This window comes from Aotus nancymaae, unplaced genomic scaffold (assembly GCF_030222135.1).
Source record: "Aotus nancymaae isolate 86718 unplaced genomic scaffold, 86718_ANA_hifiasm-v0.15.2.pri h1tg000065l, whole genome shotgun sequence".
NCBI lineage: Eukaryota > Metazoa > Chordata > Mammalia > Primates > Aotidae > Aotus > Aotus nancymaae.
In genome coordinates, this window is record NW_026988480.1 from 10,885,980 (window position 1) to 10,905,671 (window position 19,692).

The 19,692-nt window shown below is 42.0% G+C and overlaps 1 protein-coding gene across 9 annotated transcripts in view; it reads right to left on the bottom strand.

Annotated features, from left to right (window-relative positions):
* Positions 1 to 19,692, bottom strand: part of HECW1 (HECT, C2 and WW domain containing E3 ubiquitin protein ligase 1) — a 445,591-nt gene that overhangs the window by 148,544 nt on the left and 277,355 nt on the right. For all 9 annotated transcript variants that reach the window (XM_064366737.1, XM_064366740.1, XM_064366742.1 and 6 more), the window contains 2 exons: positions 12,778 to 12,853; positions 4,235 to 4,404 (listed from right to left, as the gene is read on the bottom strand). In XM_064366737.1, coding sequence (XP_064222807.1) covers positions 4,235 to 4,404; positions 12,778 to 12,853 — 246 coding nt within the window. The remainder of the gene's footprint in view (positions 1 to 4,234; positions 4,405 to 12,777; positions 12,854 to 19,692) is intronic.

Below are 19,692 nucleotides of genomic sequence, written 5' to 3' on the forward strand. Positions count from 1 at the left end.
GTAAACACAGAAAGCAGGACAGTTTCATTCTAATGCTTTTGCATAGAAATTTGAAGACTTGAATGAATCCTGTTGGAATGGGGTATCATCATTTCACTCACCAAGGTGCAATGTGAGACCCCAAAGCCAACATTAGCTTTTATTTGCAAGGAATAAGGGAACCATGCTAAATGTGTGTGACTAGAGTAAGCCCAGCCCAGTTACCATCACTTGTCTATGCACACCACCAGCTCTAACCACAGGATATTTTGAAACAGTATGCTAAGTGTCTGTGGGATGCCTTGGTACCTTTGCAAATGCTGTTCCTTCTGCCTGAAAGGACCCTTCCACCCTGAAAAGCATTTTGTCTCCTGGGAAGACTAAGTCCAGTTGCACATCCCTGTGAAGTCTTCTCTCAGGCCACGGTGCTCTTCTCTGTATTCTGTAGTATTTTGTTCATACTTTGATTAGCACATTTATTGTATTGTGTTGTCTCCTTCTAGTAATCTGAGAGGTTTTATCTGTCAATCAGCATGTGTCCTTTCAGTGACTTCTATTTTTACTACAGAGTAGACATTTAATAGACATTTCTTAAATGAAAGGGAAAGGTTGCAGTCAGTTTGAATATCTGGTATAAATTGTTGATACTCTTCCAGAATTTACTTACAACTGCCTAAGAACAAAACTGTTCAGTATCAGGCTCTAAAGGCAGACTACCTGGTTCAAACACTGGTTTTGCCATTTACCAGCTATGTGGCTTTGGGAAATTTATTTAACTTCTTTGTGCCTTAGTTTCCTCCCCTTTAAACAAAGATTATAATAGCGCATACCTCATAGAGGTATTGTGAGGATTAAGTGAATTAATTACATAAAATCTTTAGAACACTGCTTGGCATACTAAGCCCTTTATAAATCCCGGATAACCTACTATTAATAGGTTCCAGGAACTGGAAATATCCAGATGAATTAGAGGTGATTTCCTTTTCTTCAATGTCTTGTGGGAAAGACAGAGGTGGAAATAAAAGAAATCTGGCAACACCACTGTAGATTCTGTACAAGGAAGTGCTTTGTTCCTGAGGCCTGGGGTACGGGAGTCCAGAAGTGTCCCATATGGGAAGTGGCATTTTAGCTGAGACTTGATGGATGGGTGGGAGTTTCTGGGTGGATTAGGTAGGATGTGCATTTTAGACACATATAAGTAAAGACAAAATATATGAGGGCCAGGCGCAGTGGCTCATGCCTGTAATTCCAGCACTTCGGGAGGCTGAGGCGGGTAGATCACGAGGTCAAGAGATCGAGACCATCCCGGTCAACATGGTGAAACCCCGTCTCTACTAAAAATACAAAAAATTAGCTGGGCATGGTGGTGCGTGCCTGTAATCCCAGCTTCTCAGGAGGCTGAGGCAGGAGAATTGCCTGAACCCAGGAGGCGGAGGTTGCGGTGAGCTGAGATCGCGCCATTGCACTCCAGCCTGGGTAACGAGCGAAACTCCGTCTTTCAAAAAAAAAAATAAATAAAAATAAAAGACAAAATATATCAGACATGGCAACGTGAAAGCATGTGGGGCATTTGGGGAGTGGCCTTAGCATAGGTCTGAGGTGAAAGGCAGTGGGGAGTGAGGCTGGATGATGTCACACGTGCTATTAGCTGGTTTATTCAATACCTGTGTTCAACCAACTTCTCCCCTGCCTTCCCCTACCAGAATCAGGAAAGTGAAACACTAAGTGCTTCCATCCAGGTGAGGCCATGTGGGAGGTAACAGGGTATTAGCTGGGAAGGGCTTTTCTCCCAGGAAGAAAATGCAAAGTTTTGCAAGGAAAAGGCTTTTGTGGCCTGTTGCTTTCTTCCTGCCTGGAATTTGGGCTTCAGGCTTTAATAGAGGAGAATGAGGCCATCTGCTAAGGATGGTGCAGTGGGTAGACCCGGAGAGCTGGGAGCCCTGGGAGCTCACTCAGCAGAGCCTGGATCACCTCCCTCCGGACGTCTTGTTTGTGAGAAATATCAGAGCTGGCCAGACTTCCCCTTGCTTAGAGCCAAATACATCCTTACTTGACATAATGGTAACCAATGCTGGATCAAAGAAGGCCAATGTTCTGCAGTGGAGCTATGACATTGACATTTGGACCCTGGGAAATGTAGTGTAATTTAGGGGCTGAAAGGTCATTTTTGTAGCAACACAGACCTTGATTCAAATCTCCATTCAGCCAGTTACACACTGTTTAACTTGAGACATCAGTTATCCTCAGCCTGAGCCTTATCAGGGGGACATGTGATGAGGCTGGTTTTAGATCAGTAACTCCAACTGCAGCACGTGGGGTGGAAGGGATGTGGTCCAGAGCAGAGGGCTAGGGAGAGTTTGCCAGAATTCTGACAGAACAAAATTAGTCATAACCAAACCTTCAGAAATCATTTCAGAACTTAAAGTGAATTCTCGTTGACGTTTTTAGCCAAAAAACATTCTGATGGTGCTGGAATTTACAAACATTCTTTGACACTTACAACAGCTTTATTACTAAATGTCTTAGAATAGGTTCCTCTGAAGTCTTTCAGAAGACATAAGCCTTTCTCCTTCATACAAAATAAATTCCTGTGGCATCTTTTATTATCCCTAGGAATGCAGGGAAGAGTTCAGAAATAATTGATGAGCATAGCTAGGACTGAGGAAACAAATTAAGATTCATTATCCATTCCCGCGGTGCTCTCAGTGTTTTAGAATCTGTTGATAACCAACGCTAGGAGGAAGTTTAAGTACAAGTCTATTTCCCTCATGTCCACTTCAAAGCTCTAACGAAGCTCTTCTGGGAAGCCTGGGAGAGGGTTAATTAAGCCCAGGAAGGGAGTGTGATGATTTAATAGATAATAAAAAATCTTTGCTCTCCTATATCTAATTATCTTTTCTTGTCAAGGATGCTTGAAAGCTGTAAGTCAGAGATGATCTACTCTGAAAAATAAAGGAAGAAATCCTTTCCAAAGCAAGTTCCTTTAGTGGGAGCACGTTTCCATCAATAATAGGCTGACGAGGGTAATCTAAGCTCAGGTGGAGGATCTCTCAAATGTATAAAACTTTTAACTGGCCAAGCTGGGATTAGAACCCAGGTTTCTATGACTGTAAAACTGTACTTTTAACCTAAATTATACTCCATCCACTCTCATGACATAGGCCTCCTTGCCCCTCAACCACATGGTTTGCAGGTTATAGCTTCAAGCTCAGGTCTGGCAGGGAGGCAGCCAAAGGGGTGGTGGACTTTATTACTTTTTTCTTTTTTAGAGACACGGTCTCGCTCTGTCACCCGGGTTGGAGTGCAGTGGCGTGATCCCAGCTCACTACAATCTCTGCCTCCCAGGCTCAGCAATCCACCCACATCAGGCTCTCGAGTAGCTGGGACCACAGGCACGCACCGCCATGCTCAGCTAAGTTTGTATTTTTATTTATTTATTTATTTAGGTAGAGACGGGGTTTCACCATATTGCCCAGGCTGGTCTTGAACTTCTGGAGTCAAGTGATCCACCTGCCCTAGCCTCCCAAAGTGCTGGTATTACAGATGTGAGCTATGTTGCCTGGCCAAATGAGTGGTGATGACTTTCTGCATGTTCTTGAGGATAGAACTTTGAGGACCCTCCCAACTCATGACTGGCCAAGGCAACACATTTAGGAGTGGAGAAGGGCCTTTGTAGACAACACAGACTACTCAATACTCTAGCAAGCTGCCCAACCCTGTGCGAACCATGAAGATGGGATAAACCATTAGGCTTCCTTATCTATTTAAATCAAACAAGATTTAACCCAACCAGGGATATTCTAGGCTTACTGATTCACCTATCCCAGGAACCTGATCGTTTTAGAATCTCTGGAACTAGCTAGAAGACTACATTTAAGATTTGACACCCTTCTCAAGGATCACATGCATGAGGAGAGCTGTGGGGAAACTGGAAGGCTCCAATCACAGCTCTTCTCTTCCTTCTCCCACACGAAGGGCAGAGGGAAAGGCCATCCTGCTCGCAGCATGGGTTCCGAATCAGAAGAGGCTACTGTGTGCAGTGCAATGAGAAGTTTGTTAGTACTGTCTGGAGGGACTTGATCAAGATGCCTGCGTTGCAACCCCTGGAGAACATGGCTCCCTTCTAAGACCATGACAGCCACAGATTGAACAACAGAGTCCAGGGCTCCATGAATGGAGGGAAGACAGAGGGCTGGTTCGCAGTCAGCCCTTTCACTTTATAATCTGGGCTTCTTTTCAGGCCCACAGCACTCACCTCGGCCTGCCAGATGGGGTTCACGGTGTTGCCTATGATCTTGGATCTCCTCTCCTGTCCATGGTGAGGCAGGGCGGGGAAGATGCTGTGCTTCCCAGGCTGGATGGAAATCTTCAGATAAGGGTCTGGATTGAAAAACATCCCTTTCTTCAACCCCATGGCTTGGAAATCTATAAAATAAAGGATACTTTAATTTAAATGTTTTAGGGAGGTTAACAACTGGCATTTGGTAACTACACCTTTCATGAAAGGACCATTGGCCCTTATGAACTGAATCTCTAGTGTTAGTTAGGTAAACGGGATGGGGTGAAGGAGTGAGGATCACCCCAGGAAACATGGGTAGCACAGGGAGAGAAAGTCCAACTTTGGAAATTTGATGGGTCTCTGGGTGTAAAATTCCTCTGCAAGGTGGAGACATTACAAAAATAAGGGTTGTAGTCTCACAATATACGTGGGCCTCACTGAGTAAGGTGAGAGAATTTGCAGAAACAGAGATGAGAAGATGAAAAGAGCACAATGTGGACAGTGGAGGAAAGAACAAATAAGACCTGACCTCCATGGGGCTGAGTGCCGTCAATGAGGAGAGTTCTAAGAAACTCTGCTACCAGGGAGGGCAGGGCTTTGAAAACTGAACTGTTCTGTTTAATTGAAGATATCTGATCATGTACCATTTCATGCTGCACAAGGAGACAGAGACAGAAAGTGTGTGCACAAGATCATTTATGACAATGATTTATAGTTGTTCTAGGATAATTTGAAATCACATTATATTAGAAATATATTTATGATGTCAAGGAATATATATATATATATATATTTTGAGATAGAGTCGTCCAGGCTGGAGTGCAGTGCCAGGATCTCGGCTCACTGCAAACTCTGCCTCCTGGGTTCAAGCAATTCTCCCTGCCTCAGCCTCCCGAGCAGCTGGGATTACAAGTGCCCACCACTATGCCTGGATAATTTTTGTATTTTTAGTAGAGATAGGGTTTTGCCATGTTGGCCAGTCTGGTCTTGAACTCCTGACCTCAGGTGATCCGCCCGCTCTTGGCCTCCCAGAGTGCTGGGATTACAGGAGTGAGTCACCACACCCAGCCAAAGAATATAATTTTTGAAGCTTTTCTATTGTTGAAGAATTTTTCAAACAAATTTTTTTTACATTTATAAACAAGTGAAACAAAAGGATATAAAGATACAAAGGATCAGTGATTCCCAGTCATGGTATAAGTTGTGAAGTGTATCAAAGATTTGTTACTGATGAAAAAGCACAGATGTTTTCATATGCATTTATTTAAAAGTTATTTTGAGTTAATCCAAGGCTATCCCCATAATAAAATTATTCCTACTCTCTGGCATGATAATATAGTACTGCTCTGTGAAAGGGCCATATATTCAGAATGGCCCCCAAATGCCAAAGGAGCTGAGAAACCAAAGAAGGAGGCAGACAAATCTAGTTTGTCAGTGAAAGGAGATGGATCAGGGAACTTACAACCAAGCATGGTCCTGGGCTGCACGAGTCTGGTAGATCTCTGCACTGTTACTCTCCAGACACAGGGCTTATGTACCATAGGGAAGGGTTACATAAGCCCTTGCTCTGTGCAAGCCAATGAGAGGCAGCCCTCCAGAACAGGCAGGAATGCTGCATGCATCACAGCCTATTGTTTCTGCCATCACATCAAGGTTGACATGTTCTTACACTAGAGACAGTGGATAAAGTGGGAATCGGAGGCATTCGTGGGACTGGGGCTGATCAGAAGTCAGCACAGCGGTTTGCATCCACAATGGAGTCACTTTTGCCCCCACAATTGCCAATGAAAGGAAAAAAGGCAGGAAGTACAGACATCACAGAAATTTGCAAAACCCAGGCCACACCTACAGCAGAGTGTACAGATGGGGTCCTCAGCTAAGAACTTATGAAAACTAGAGGAAAAGTTATTTCTCACTCCTTTTAGAACATTTTGTATACATAGTTCTTAAGGGTACATAGCATTTAATCATTTGGCTCTATGGTAATTTATTAACCAAGCCTTAATTTTGAATGTTTATGTTGTCTCCAATATATTTGTAGAGAAATCTTTGTTTGCATTTCTGATTTTGTTATTTAGAATGCTAAAAGTGCACTTCATTGAAAATTACAGTGATAATATTTACCTAGAAAATTTATTACCTCTAGGAAGTGGTAAAAATAGGAAATATAAATAGATTTGACAGATAAAGCATTTGCGTGAACAATCTTGCTTTGATATGTTCATTGTATTCTTGGGGCTTTCTAAGAAGGCAATTCCATTATCTACTTTCTGATTATTTCTCCTTTTAAATCCTAAAAAGAAAACCAGTGTTTTTATATTGCAATGTCTCCAATTCTTGAGTTTTCTTGGATTTTATCTTTGTATGCTGGAGTACATGCTCACATATTATTTTAAAGTGAGGTGTAAGGGTGGTAGTCTTTGATCCCTTACAGACCTGAGGGTGTTTCTCTTGCCTTCCCACATAAATGACAATCTGGTGGACATAGACGTCTTTGGTTAAAAAATGCTTCCCTTAGAACTTGTGAAATGGGAGAGTTCCCTGATCCCCCTCACAAGACTTGCAACAAGGGTGTGGCTCATATACTCAAATCCCTTATGGGAGAGGGAGCATGCAGACAGTGCAGGAGCCGGGGTGAGTGCTTCTGGGCTCCAGCCCCATGGTAGCATCTGGGGTGGGTGTCTGTGACTCCTGAAGCCCCAGTGGGTGTGTTACAGTGCTCCTTTAGCTCTGCCGTGTGTGATGGCTTAAGTATTAATCAACTCAGTGCCCTCTTGGTGCCTGGATCCTTGTCTGGCACCTGGAAGAATCAGATCACACACTGACTTGAAGGATGGTGAATGCAGGGGTTTTACTGATTGGTGGAGGTGGCTCTTAGCAGGATGAATGGGGAGTTGGAAAGGGGATGGAGTGGGAAGATGATCTTCCCTGGAGTTTGGCTGTCCCTCGGACAATCTCCTCTGTGACCTTCCCTAAATGAACTTCTCTCAACATTTGGATGCTCCTTCTTTTCTCTCCTTTGCTGTGCCACTCTTCTGTTGCTTTGCTCTTCTGCTCATCTGCTTGTGAAGGCTGGGATATGGGGTTTATATGGGTACAAGATAGAGGGGCACAGTGGGCCAAAAGGCAACATTTGGGTGTGAAAACAGGAATGCCTGTTCCCATTTAGGGCAGTGGGTTTCCAGGATTGAGGGTGGGGCCTTTGCTGGGGAACTGCCCTTTTCTACCCTGTCTCCTATCCATATCACTTGGTAGGCTTTACTTCATTATTTTGGCATCTCAAAAGACAAGTCTGAGATTAGCATGAGGATTATTCTTTTGTACATATCATGCATTTTCAGCCCAGATGTCTACTATGGCTATATTTGAAAAAAAAATCTTTTTAAATGAGATTTGTCTAGGTGTTGGTTTCTTCATATACATTCCTTTATCTCAGCACCTGATGGTCTTCCTTAATTTAAGTACTAAAAATTATCTTCAGCTCAAGAAAGTTTTCTCCTATTATTGTTTCTGTTCAGTTTGTTCAGATTTCTTCATCAAAAACACTGATTATGTGTTGGCTCTGTATGTGCCATTCATCTATTTTTTCCTCATCATTTTCAGGTTTTGTTCTTCATCGATGCCTTCTGGGAGAGACTCTCAAGTCAATCTGTCATATCGCTGATTCCCTTTCTGTAGTGGTGATTGTGCTCTATACTGCTTTTGAAGCCTTTTAATTATGTGATTGTACTTTTTAGAGTTTATTTTAAATCTCTTCTTGACTGTGGTAGGTAGAATAATGACCCCACAAAGATGTTCACATCATAATCCCTGGAGCCTGTGAATATGTTACCTTACATGGTAAAAGGGACTCTGCAGAGTGACTGTTACATGTAAATTTTTGGTGCCACAAAAGAAGTAGCACTCAAATATAAATTTAATTTTTCTCAGCAAGGCAACTTTACTTTCTGCAGAAAGGGTATTCCTGTTAGCCATCTTGCCATGAGAGGACACTGAACAGAGGAAGCAGGGCCATTTATACCTTACACATCCGCCTTACTGCTGTGTCCTGATTCCATTGGCTGGAACTGGACTTCATAGTCTAGGTTGCACCTAGTTGGCTAACAACTTAGAACTTTTCTAAAGAGGTGAAGGCAGAGGAGACCAAAGGAAAAGAGGAAGTAACTTGAATGCTTAGAGAAGCAATAACATTTCCAAATAAGGAAGGAGAATAAGCTATTATCTAAGACTTGCCTGGGCTTGCCCAGGCGTGTCAGGGCAAATATCTAGGTTAAAGTGTAAGAACCCAGAACATGGGATACACTTATTTCTTTATTATGACTAACAGTTATTTTATTAGCAAAAGCTTTAAAGTAAATTAACCTTTGAAGAAACTTATTTATTCATAACAAACTAAGAGGAAAGCTTTGAGGAGGAACCTTTTATTTATTCTTATTTCCTACAGCGACTAAATTAAGGATCTTGTGGTGGAAAGATTTATCCTAAACTGTCCAGGTGGGTGCAATGTAATCACAGAGTCCTTGTAAGATGGAGGCAGGAAGAGCAAAGTGAGGAGAAGGCAATGTGATGAGAGAAGCAGAGACTGGAGCAACGTAGCCATGAGCCAAAGAATGCTAGTAGCCTCTAGAAGCTGAAAGAGGCAAGGGATGGATTTACACTGGAGCCCCCAGAAGGAACCAGCCTGGGTGATAGCTTGATTTTAGTCCCTTAAGATTCATTCTGGACTTCTGACCTCCAGGACAATAAGAGTACATTTGTGTTGTTTTAAGCCACTAAGTTTGTGGCAATTTGTTATAGCAGCAAGAGAAAGCAAATACACTTGACTTTCTAAGTTTCAATTTTTGCAAGCCTCAGAAAACTCCCTTATCCTCTTTTCTCATCTTTGATCTCTTACTTAATATGCTCTGTACTTTCCTCTGTTTTGTTGAGGGTACAAGTGGAAGAATGATAAATACTTTACTTTTCTTTAGTAGGTGTTTGCCAGTAAAATAGTTGCTTTTTCTCTTGAGTATTGTAGTCTTCAACTTTTTTTTTTTTTTTTTTTTGAGATGGAGTTTCGCACTTGTTACCCAGGCTGGAGTGCAATGGCGTGATCTCAGCTCACCGCAACCTCCGCCTCCTGGGTTCAGGCAATTCTACTGCCTCAGCCTCCCGAATAGCTGGGATTACAGGCACGTGCTACCATGCCCAGCTAATTTTTTGTATTAGTAGAGACGGGGTTTCACCATGTTTACCAGGATGGTCTCGATCTCTTGACCTCGTGATCCACCCGCCTCGGCCTCCCAAAGTGCTGGGATTACAGGCTTGAGCCACCGTGCCCGGCCGTCTTCAACTTTTTAATAGGGTCGATTATCTTCTCCACACATTCTTCAAGTCAAAATTTCTGTTGTTTACCTACAAGCATGCCTTGTAGTCCTGGCATTTGTTCATCTTTAGTGAGTCTGGTCGTCCAAGGGGTTGCTGCTGGAGTCCTCAGCTCTGTTCTTACACTCAGAGCTGACAAGCATGGAGAAAATTTTTGATGTTTTATGGGCTTTGCTGATCTTTCTGTCTTATTTTTCTTTGAGGTATGGAATTTATTTTTATTCTTATTTTATTTTAGTCTTTTGAAGCATAGTCTTGCTCTGTTGCCCAGCCTGGAGCACAGCAGCACAGTTAGAGCTCACTGCAGCCTCTAATCCCTTGGCTCAAGTGATCCTCCTGCCCCAGCCTCCTGAGTAGCTGGGACTATAGGTACATGCTACCATGTCTGCCTAATTTTTTTTACTTTTTGTAGAGATGGGATCTTGTTATGTTACCCAGGTAGTCTCAAACTCCTGAGCTCAAGCAATCCTTCTGCATTGGCCTCCCAAACTGCTGGGATTATAGGTATGAGCCACCATGCTTGGCTGCATAGAATTTATTTTGATAGTTTCAGCAGTATTTGCCTTTTGTCCTAGGCAGATATAGTGAACACAACACATGTATACATAACCAACTACTGAGCATTATATGTCCATAACCATTCCAGGCTTGCTCCAATAGCTACTCACTTTATATCCCTAGTCATTTCCCTTTGCTAGGAATTGTTGTCTTGGAATAAATGTAAGAAAAATGATGTGTTTGTGGACTACAGCAGATGAAGCAACCCTTCACCTTATAAAGTAGCTTTGTGAACCAAGTTGGGGTGGTGGGGGCCTTCCTCCTCTGGTAGGCCTGTGAGCCCATGTCTTCATGACAGAAGCAAAGTAGAGATGAAGGAATAGAGACTGTCCCTTTCCCAGCCTTGCCCTGCTCACCCTGCCTGGCATTCCTCTTGGGCTTCAGGACTTGGGCTTAACTGGAGCTTTGGTTAGTGACAATTCCTCTTGGTTTCTGGCACATAGTTGTGCAGTATTCCTGGTTTCTTCTGTGTTTGAAGGTTGGTACTAATACTTGTTATTTCTTAAGCATTTTAATAGGAGTTGCTAGCTTTTGTCCAAGTAGTACAAAATTAGTGAGTTTGAAACCACCATTGCAAAATTATAACTGAGACAGTAAAATAAATCTGACCTAACCAACTCCATCTTGCTTCTAACCTACAAGCTGTCTTTGTTCATTCCTGGGCATAGGTCCAACTAACTTTGGGAGGAACTTAGTTTATGATTTACCTTTGAAACAAAGACAATAGCAGCCTTTTCCTAAAATAAACCTTCTTCTTGCCTGGAGACTAGACTGCATTTGTAGGATTAACAAATTAGTCAAAAGATTATAAATTATGATTTAGGAGTCATGCAGCTGGAGGCTACAAGATTCTGAGTACTCCCAAATTGCTCCTAGGGATAATGTTACTATTGTAAAACCTAAGATCAGTGCTTGGGATATTTTGTAGACCCTGTACTTGATGGATCAGCTGGCACCACCCAGGTGGATAAACTGGCTCATCTGATCTTGTGGCCCCGACACAGTAACTGACTCAGCACAAGAGGACAACTCCTTATGATTTCACCTTACAATTTCACAAGAGCTTCAACTCCTTATGATTTCACCTCCAACACAACCAATCAGCACTCCTGACTCACTGGCCCCTACCCACCAAACTATCCTTAAAAATTCTGATCCCTGAATTCTGGAAACTGATTTGAGTGATACTAAAACTCTGGTCTCCTGCACAGCCAGCTCTGTGTGAATTACTCTTTCTCTATTATGATTCCCCTGTCTTGATAAATTGGCTCTGTCTAGGCAGTGGGCAAGGTGAACCCATTGGGTGGTTTACAAGTTTTTTCTTTTTTTTTCCTTCAGCTTAGACATACACATGCTAATATTGTTAATGGATCAAAACATATTTGCTTTACTGAGCTCATTTAGACTTGAAAAGACCCAGTTTACTGTGTAGCTCCCAAGAAAGCACATGCACTTCATGTCTGTGACCTCTGATTACTGGCATTCATGGCCTGCAACATCTGCTGATTTGACAAGCTGAGGTAGTAGTTTTCCAACTGTGCTCAATGGAGTCCTGAAGTTTTATGCTGCTGTGTCCCTTTAAAGACTGTTTAGGGTGGGATTGAGTATGTGAAGCCCTGAGCTTTGTATATCCTGTTAGCCAGAGCAGCTCAGGTTTTTTTAAACTTTTAATTATTATTATTTTTTTTTGTTTTTGAGATGGAGTCTCACTCTGTAGCCCAGGCTAGAGTGCAGTGGTACAATCTCGGCTCACTGCAACCTCTGCCTTCCAGGTTCAAGTGATTCTCCTGCCTCAGCCTCCCAAGTAGCTGGGATTACAGGCACGCACCACATGCCCAGCTAATTTTTGTAGTTTTAGTAGAGACAGGGTTTCACTGTGTTGGCCAGACTGGTCTCAAACTTCCCGACCTCGGGTGATCCGCCTGCCTTGGCCTCCCAAAGTGCTAGAATTACAGGTGTAAGCCACCATGCCTGGCCTTAAATTTTTAAAATAATTCTGGATTTACAGAAGAGTTCGAAAGATAATACAAAGATTTCCCACATACCCTTTGCCCAGTCTGCCCCATTATTAATATATGATGGTACATTCATGAAAACTAAAACATTAACTTACTCTTAAATATTAAACTAAAATACTATTAGTTAACAGACTTTAATTGGATTCCACTGATTCTTTTTTCCATGAATGTGCATTTTTGAGTGGCTCAGTTATCTGTTTTGCCAATTGTGCCCCATGTGAGGTTTTTTTTAGACAAAGGGTTGAATAGCTGCTTCTCCTCCCAGGTTTTCCTTACTTTCCTTGTGTCCCTTTGTATACTCTCAACTACTGCTCTGCGGCCCTAGGGGAGGGGTAGAACTGCAGCCTCTATTCCCATTATCTCAGTGTGCTATCATGTCTCTTACTTCCTAAACTGTTATCCTTATGTGGTCAAGGGGAAGGGCACAGATTTAAAACACATTTTTGCTTTAAGGACTGAGAAACTGAGGCACAGAGAGTTTGAGTGACTTGTAGGTAAGAGTGAAATGGAAGCACGTGTCCTGACTCTTGGTTGACATTCTTATTCTCCCTACAAGACCTCTAGGTGAGCAAAACATACCTGAGAGAGAGAAACTGATCAGCCTCCGACTTCCTTGTCCTTGGACAGTCTCATCAGAGCCAATGCTTTTAAAAATCTGTAAAAAGAAAGAAAATGGGAGACAAGCAAAACAAGCACTGAAATGGATATTCACACTTCAACACAAGCATGCTTATTCAGTTATTTTACCAGCTACAGGCAATGAAGACAGTGATTTCACTGGGCAACTACTGATTAAAAGAAGCTTCTAGCAACCTAATGACTTTCCCAGTAGTAGAGGATCTGCTAGTGGGGGTGATGGGTACTTTTCAGGGAAATGGAAATCAACACACACAATTACTATAATAGAAAAGGCCCTTTGTAACTACTTATGCAAACAATGTCTTTTCACATTCAAATTTGCAAAAAGTATTTATTAAAGCAGGGCCTAAGGCATTAGAATGATAGGTCAATAGATGTTTACTGTTGTAATTATAATGTGTTTCCATTTAGCAAAGTAGAGTGTTGATCTGCTGCATCTCTACTTCTTATTATTTAGGGATTTCCAGGAAACTGCTGGGGAGGAGCCTGAACATGGCATTAAGCAGCTCTTCTGAGGTCTCTCTTAATTAAGCAGTTGCCTTCCTGGGAAATTTCAGAACACAATTGTTATATGGATTATCTGCATCTAGTAGGTATTTGAAAATAATGTTGCTAAAATGTTTTCTTTTTCATCATTGCTCAATATTTAGTAATAAGTCAATCAAAACAGCTAAAGTTTTTGCTTCCATTCTCTTCTAGGAAGGTTTTATTCAGAAATGATTTGAGAATGTATTTGAAGGCAGAATAACTCTTCCTATTTACCTTTGCATGTGTTGTATGTTTGCAAAAAATAATGTTAAAACTCTGGGTATTAAGCTAATCCAGTGTCCATTTTTTAGAGGATAATCTGTACTAGGAAAAGGAAAACGAAAATGTCCATAATCTCTTGTTCAGAATCTCATTGTTTGTAGATTGTGTGGGTCCAGTCTTTTTCTTTCTTCTCTTACTATTCTTGATGCTGTAAGAGTTGTGATTGGATATGCATATCAACCTGCCTGATATAAGACCAGGAATAACGATGGGGCATCACAGGGCTCACAGCTTCAGCCAAGAGGAGTACAAAGGGATTATTATTCATCTTTTCACACTGAAGCAGGTACCCCTGGTGAGCCTGTGAGCTTGGCTGCAGCTTGTGGACAGATCTTGGTATGGCTGCCCTGAGGCCCAACTGTGATGTACATCTCACGGAAACTGGGCTGTTCAGCAAAGGGAGCCAACCAATGTAGTGACATATGGAATGGGTAAGACCAGATAAGAGATTGTCAAACTCTTTGACTCGTGTCTGTCCCTTAGAGTCTTATTTGATAAGAATCAGAGTAAAACATGGCCACGTGAGTCAAAACTCTCATGGGTTCTGAGGTGTTATAAAAGCTTGAACCTTATGTTTGTCTTAAAAATGCCTTTGCCAAATTATGACTGAGACAGTGAAAGAGATCTCACTTAACTGACTCCATCTTTCTTCTAACCTCCAAGCTGTCCTTGTTCGTTCCTGGGCCTTGGCTGAACTAACTTTGGAAGAAACTTAGTTTACAGTTTAAACAAAGATGGTAACAGTCCTTTCCCAAAGCAGACTTCCTTCTTGCCTGGGGACTAGACTACCTTTGTAGGACTAACATTAGCCACAGGATTAAAAATTATGGTTTAGGAGTCATGCAGCTGGAGGTTGCAAGAGTTTGGCCCTCCCTAAACTGCTCCTAAAACCAGTGTTTGAGATATTTTGCAGACCCTGCATTTGATGGGTCAGCTGGCACCACCAAAAACAATAAACTGGCTCATCTGATCTTGTGACCCCCACTCAGGAACTGACTTACTGTAGGAAGACAGCTTTGACTCCCTATGATTTAATCTCTGAGCAATCAGCACTCCTGGCTCACTGGCTACCTGCACCCCCAACAAAGTTATCCTTAAAAACTCTGTTCCCTGAATGTTCTGGGAGATGGATTTGAGTAATATCAAAATTCCAGTCTCTCTCACAGCTGGCTCTGCATGAATTACTCTTTCTCTATTGCAATTCCCCTGTCTTGATGAATTGGCTCTGTCTAGGCAGTGGGCAAGGTGAACCCCTTGGGCAGTTACAGTCTCATTGGAATTCCTTCTTCAGGAAACTGACTCTTAAGTAAGGTACTGAAACTCACCAGATGCCCACATCTAGACCATGAGATGCCAGACCGCTCATTCGTCTTCCTTAGTTCCTTAGACCCCTCCTTTGTTCCTGTTTTACATTCCTTCCCTGATATATAAACCCCAATTTTAGTTGGTCAAGGAGATGGATTTGAAGCTTATCTCCATTCTCCCAGTTAACATCACCCAAATAAAAAGCCTTCTTTCCTGGCAATACTTGTTGTTGCAGTGATTGGCTTTCTATGTATGGAGCAATGGGACCTAGAACAAACCTCTGGCATTTTGGTAACAATTAACTTTCTTTATATTGGAGGGCCCTCTCCTTCCTACTTTCTGTTTGTTATTCCCATCGATGGCTGACACTAAGAAACGGAGATCAGCCATCAGCTCAGAGACCACATCCTCAGAGATCACGCTCTGAAGATGGCCAGTCCTCATGGCATAATCAGGGCTTCCAAATTCCCTCATGTTGTGAACTTTTCTTCTCCTGCAAGCCTCTGCCTGGACACAGCTGTGGGAGTTCTCCACAGGCTGACCACTCCTCCTCACAGTGCTGTACTGCACCACCAGGACAATTACAATCAATGGCTGAAGCCTCTGGCTCCTAATTCTAACTTAAAAATGTCCACTCCAAGCTTGTCTCTTTCTGAGAATATAAGTTCTTTGGGGGAACAACAAAAACTATAATTTTAATAATTATAGTTTATAGAATTATAAGTCTAGAGTATGTGTATTCCATTGTATATTTTAAAAAAGGTGTAGGATTAAACTGCATATTTCATGCTAAGCTGAAATGAGCTCAAACCTGCAATGATAACAAAGGATGGTACATTTATTTCTTCCTTTTTAAAGCATACATATTTTGATTCTTCATATTTAAATATTCCTCTGCTGGCATTCAGAGTATTTACAAAGAAGCCTGTTCAACATTAAGGCATCAAAAACAGGTCTGTAGACCAAAAAAAAAAAAAAAAAAGAAGAAGAAGAAGAAAAAAGAGTATATTTTCCAAAAGCTGTTAAGTTCAGTGGGGAAACATATCATTTAAGTCTCCATGAAATTCTACCTAAATTCTTGGCTTTCCCTAACATCATTTACAAAGTCATCAAAGCACCACACTGATGACACAAAAATAGAGGGAACAGTAGCCATAATAAATATTTTCCAGGAAGTAAAAATGTTTGCCCAGTCTTAGGGAGGTTTGACATTCTGACTTCTTGCTCAAAATGCATTGCAGAAGGATGTTTGACATTGAGAAATGTGCTGTACTCACAGACAGACTCTTTACAGTTTATTGACTGTGAAAATGACGTGAAGACTCAGCCCAGACAGTTTTACCCTGGAGCAATCTGAGGCTGTAGGCCTGTTGTCAGGGAGATGGCTTGTCTTCTCAGGGCTGACAAGCTCACTTTGCTCTGTGGCTTGTCTGATGCCCGACTGCCATTCTAACTGCTTGGTGCTGGGTCCTGTTGCCCCTCTCTCTCCGACGAAGCTCTGGCAGTTTCACTGTGTATGTCTTGTACCCAAATGTTTCCACAATAGAGCCTACTTGGCAAATGGTTTAACAGATTCCAAACTGAATCTACTGTGGGGCATAGAAGATTCTGCAGGGTATTGAGAAGCTCTTAGAGTTAAATTAAGGGCTTTGAGGTTAATTCAGATGTCTCTCCAACTCTCATTCTCATTTTCTCTTTACAATTGCCTTTTGAAAAGTTGTAAGCATGAATTCACACCACGGTTGCACACCCTAAAACCGCAATTCAGCAAGAGAGTGTGAAGACCAGCTCTTTTTACCCTGGCAGGGGATCTTCTGTTTCAGCAGTCCGGAGACTATAGCTCAGTTAACGAGGCTCCCTCGGCCTTTACTCTCCAGCATGTTATTCAAATTCTACCCTTTCTTTGCACAGTATCACTGCATGAAAGATGAAGTGGTTTGCTAAAATACACAGCAGCATCTAATCACACAGTCATATATGCATGTTGACCTATATCCCCAGTTTTCCAGCCTCCCAGGACATCAGGGCTTCTCAGACAAGTGCTTTCTGTTCCCAGAGGTAAGCATCTATGCCCAGGGGCAAGGGTGCCTGCCCAGGAGCATCATTCTACTGAAAATTTTGTGTAAAATTATTTTTATTTTAAAAACAAATATGAAGAAATCTAAAGTTGAATGCCAAATGAGCATGCATTTGGAAGGTAAAGAAGGAGATTTCAAAGAACTTTCTAAGCTGCTTCCTGGAATGGCCCAGACCTGGGTTTACTTCCTTTGGGTAAAAGCTGGAGCTGCTTCCTTTAGTGTACATGGCATTTCCAATAGGAGTGTGGCTACGTTATACTCAATTCTGATGTGATATCTCCATTTACATAGCCACAATTACTCTCAAGTGATTACAGAGTGATTTCCCCTAAACATGCTGACAAGGTTTGTTTTAGTTATAGAACAATTAAGTCAATAATTATGCCAGAGATTGAAATTCATTATGTCACTAAGTCTTTATTTATCCATCCCAGAAAACGTTGATTTGCCTATAAATGAAAAGTACAGGGCTCCATGATAATGGAACCTAAAAATGAGGTGAAAATATCATCACATTATCAATAATATCTAAGCTATGGTGTATTGGCAGCCAAAAGTAGGGAATTAGGAGTTTCACTTTGCATCAGAGATTCAGGGATTTCTCTAAAGTTCAGTATCTTTTACCTCCAAGACAAAGTCTATTAAATATTCGGATAGGCCTCAAAGCCACCTTAAAAGAACAAGAAACAAAAACCAAAAAGCAAATCAATCAAAGGCCCAAGTTCCATTTCCAGCTCCAAATCTCTGAGATGTTCAAACAAGCATATGGTAGATAAGTCAACACATCTTATCCACTTTACAGAGCACCGCTGAGTGCATTTCCTTACTAGACGCTCATTATGTGACTGTCATTCTAACTACTTGCTGTTGGAGGCAGCACATTTCAAGTTCTCTAACAGAAAGACCTGTAAACTGAAAGGGCAAAGCCATCTTTAGGGGCCTAAACAAAAGAAACATTAGTCAACTGAATCCTAAAGAAATCTTCCCAACCTCAGGGACACTTGAGATGAAAGACTTAGAAGACCCATTAAAGGGGTGGGGAAAACAACACAGTGAGTGGCAATTATGTGCCAAGCAGAAAGCCATTTCTTCCATACACACTATTTTAACTGTTTAAGAATTAGGTATCATTCACTCCCACTCCTGCTTACAAATGTGAAAGCAAGAGTGAGCTAAGCACAATTCAATGACTTTGTTCTCGGACCAAACTGAGGGTCAGGCTGCTATTACGTGGCCCGATAACTAGACACAGATGAACTGTGGAGGAAGAGAGTTTTTATATCTGTAACCGGTTACAGGGAGAAGGTCTGGAAATTATCACCAGACCAACTCAAAATTGCAAAGTTTTCCAGAAACTTATATACCTTCTAAGCTATATGTCTATGTGTAAGTGTGAATTCATCTAAGACATAAGTGATTAACTTCTTTTAATCTATAACTAAGTTTTGAGTCCTAAAGACCTTCTTTTGGAGCCTCTGCAAGTTTACTTAATCTAAATGGGTCTAGGTGCTGGGGTGATTACCCTTGTCTCCTGCTAAATTATAAAGGTTTGAGGAGTTCCTTTAGACCCCAATAAACTTGTTTGTGGAGGCCTGGGGAGTTTTTTCAGACCCACAATAAAACTTGATTAATTCCTAAAGGGTCCTGTTAAGAATTCCTCTGTTATCCTGTCATGCTTCAAGGCCCAGGAAAAGCCTAGGCAAAACTCTTATTGGGCTCTTTGTTACATTCCAGCCTTTGTATAAGGACATTGGTTCAATCAGCTTTTAATATTTAACCTAGCTCCTCACTCGGTGCTGGGACAGTTGTAACGGAGGCTTGTGTTAGTGAGACCTGGCCTGCCTCAACTTCACCAGATTCACTTGAGATGAACCAATGTTTGGTCTGAAACACTTAAAACAAGAGCTTCAGAACTCACTACCCCCACCCCATAGAGTCTATTAAACACCTGGGGCCATTTCCTCAGATCTAGCCTGGCTGCTTGCATCTCTTTTGCTCGTATTTTGTTCATATGCTGCCCAGGCTGGAGTGCATTAGCATCATCATAGCTCACTGCAGCTTTGACCAGCTAGGCTCAAGTGGTCCTCCCACCTCAGCCTCCTGAGTAGCTGGGACTGCAGGTGTGCACCACCATGCCTGGCAAATTAAAAAAAAATTTTTGTAGAGATGGGCTCTCACTATATTGCCCAGGCTGGTCTGGAACTCCTGGCCTCCAGTGATTCTCTTGCTTTGGCCTCCCACTTGTTGGGAGTCCAGGCATGAGCCACCATGCATGGCCTCACTTTGCTTTCTTGGTGATGATGCCACCATCACCAAGGTGTCTGCCACCCACCCAGCCCCCTCATTAATTTTAGTATATTTTATTTTGGAATTTCACGGCACTCATAGAGTGTTTCGGCTTCCAGAGACTGCACGGCTCCTGCCTTGAAGATGAGGCACAGGTTCCCTGATTTCAGGCACCTTATGCTAATCACTGTGGGGAAAAGGAGAGGGGTTGGAAAAACGAGGCATTTCTCTTATAGCTTTCATGGTGCGAACTGGAAATAATGAGTTAATTAGGAACTCTGATTGCTTTCCATCACACAGACCTGCAAGATTTTAGCACAAAGAGTAAATCTGCTTCAGGCAAAGAACGGCTGCTTTTAGCTTACTAAAAGTAATG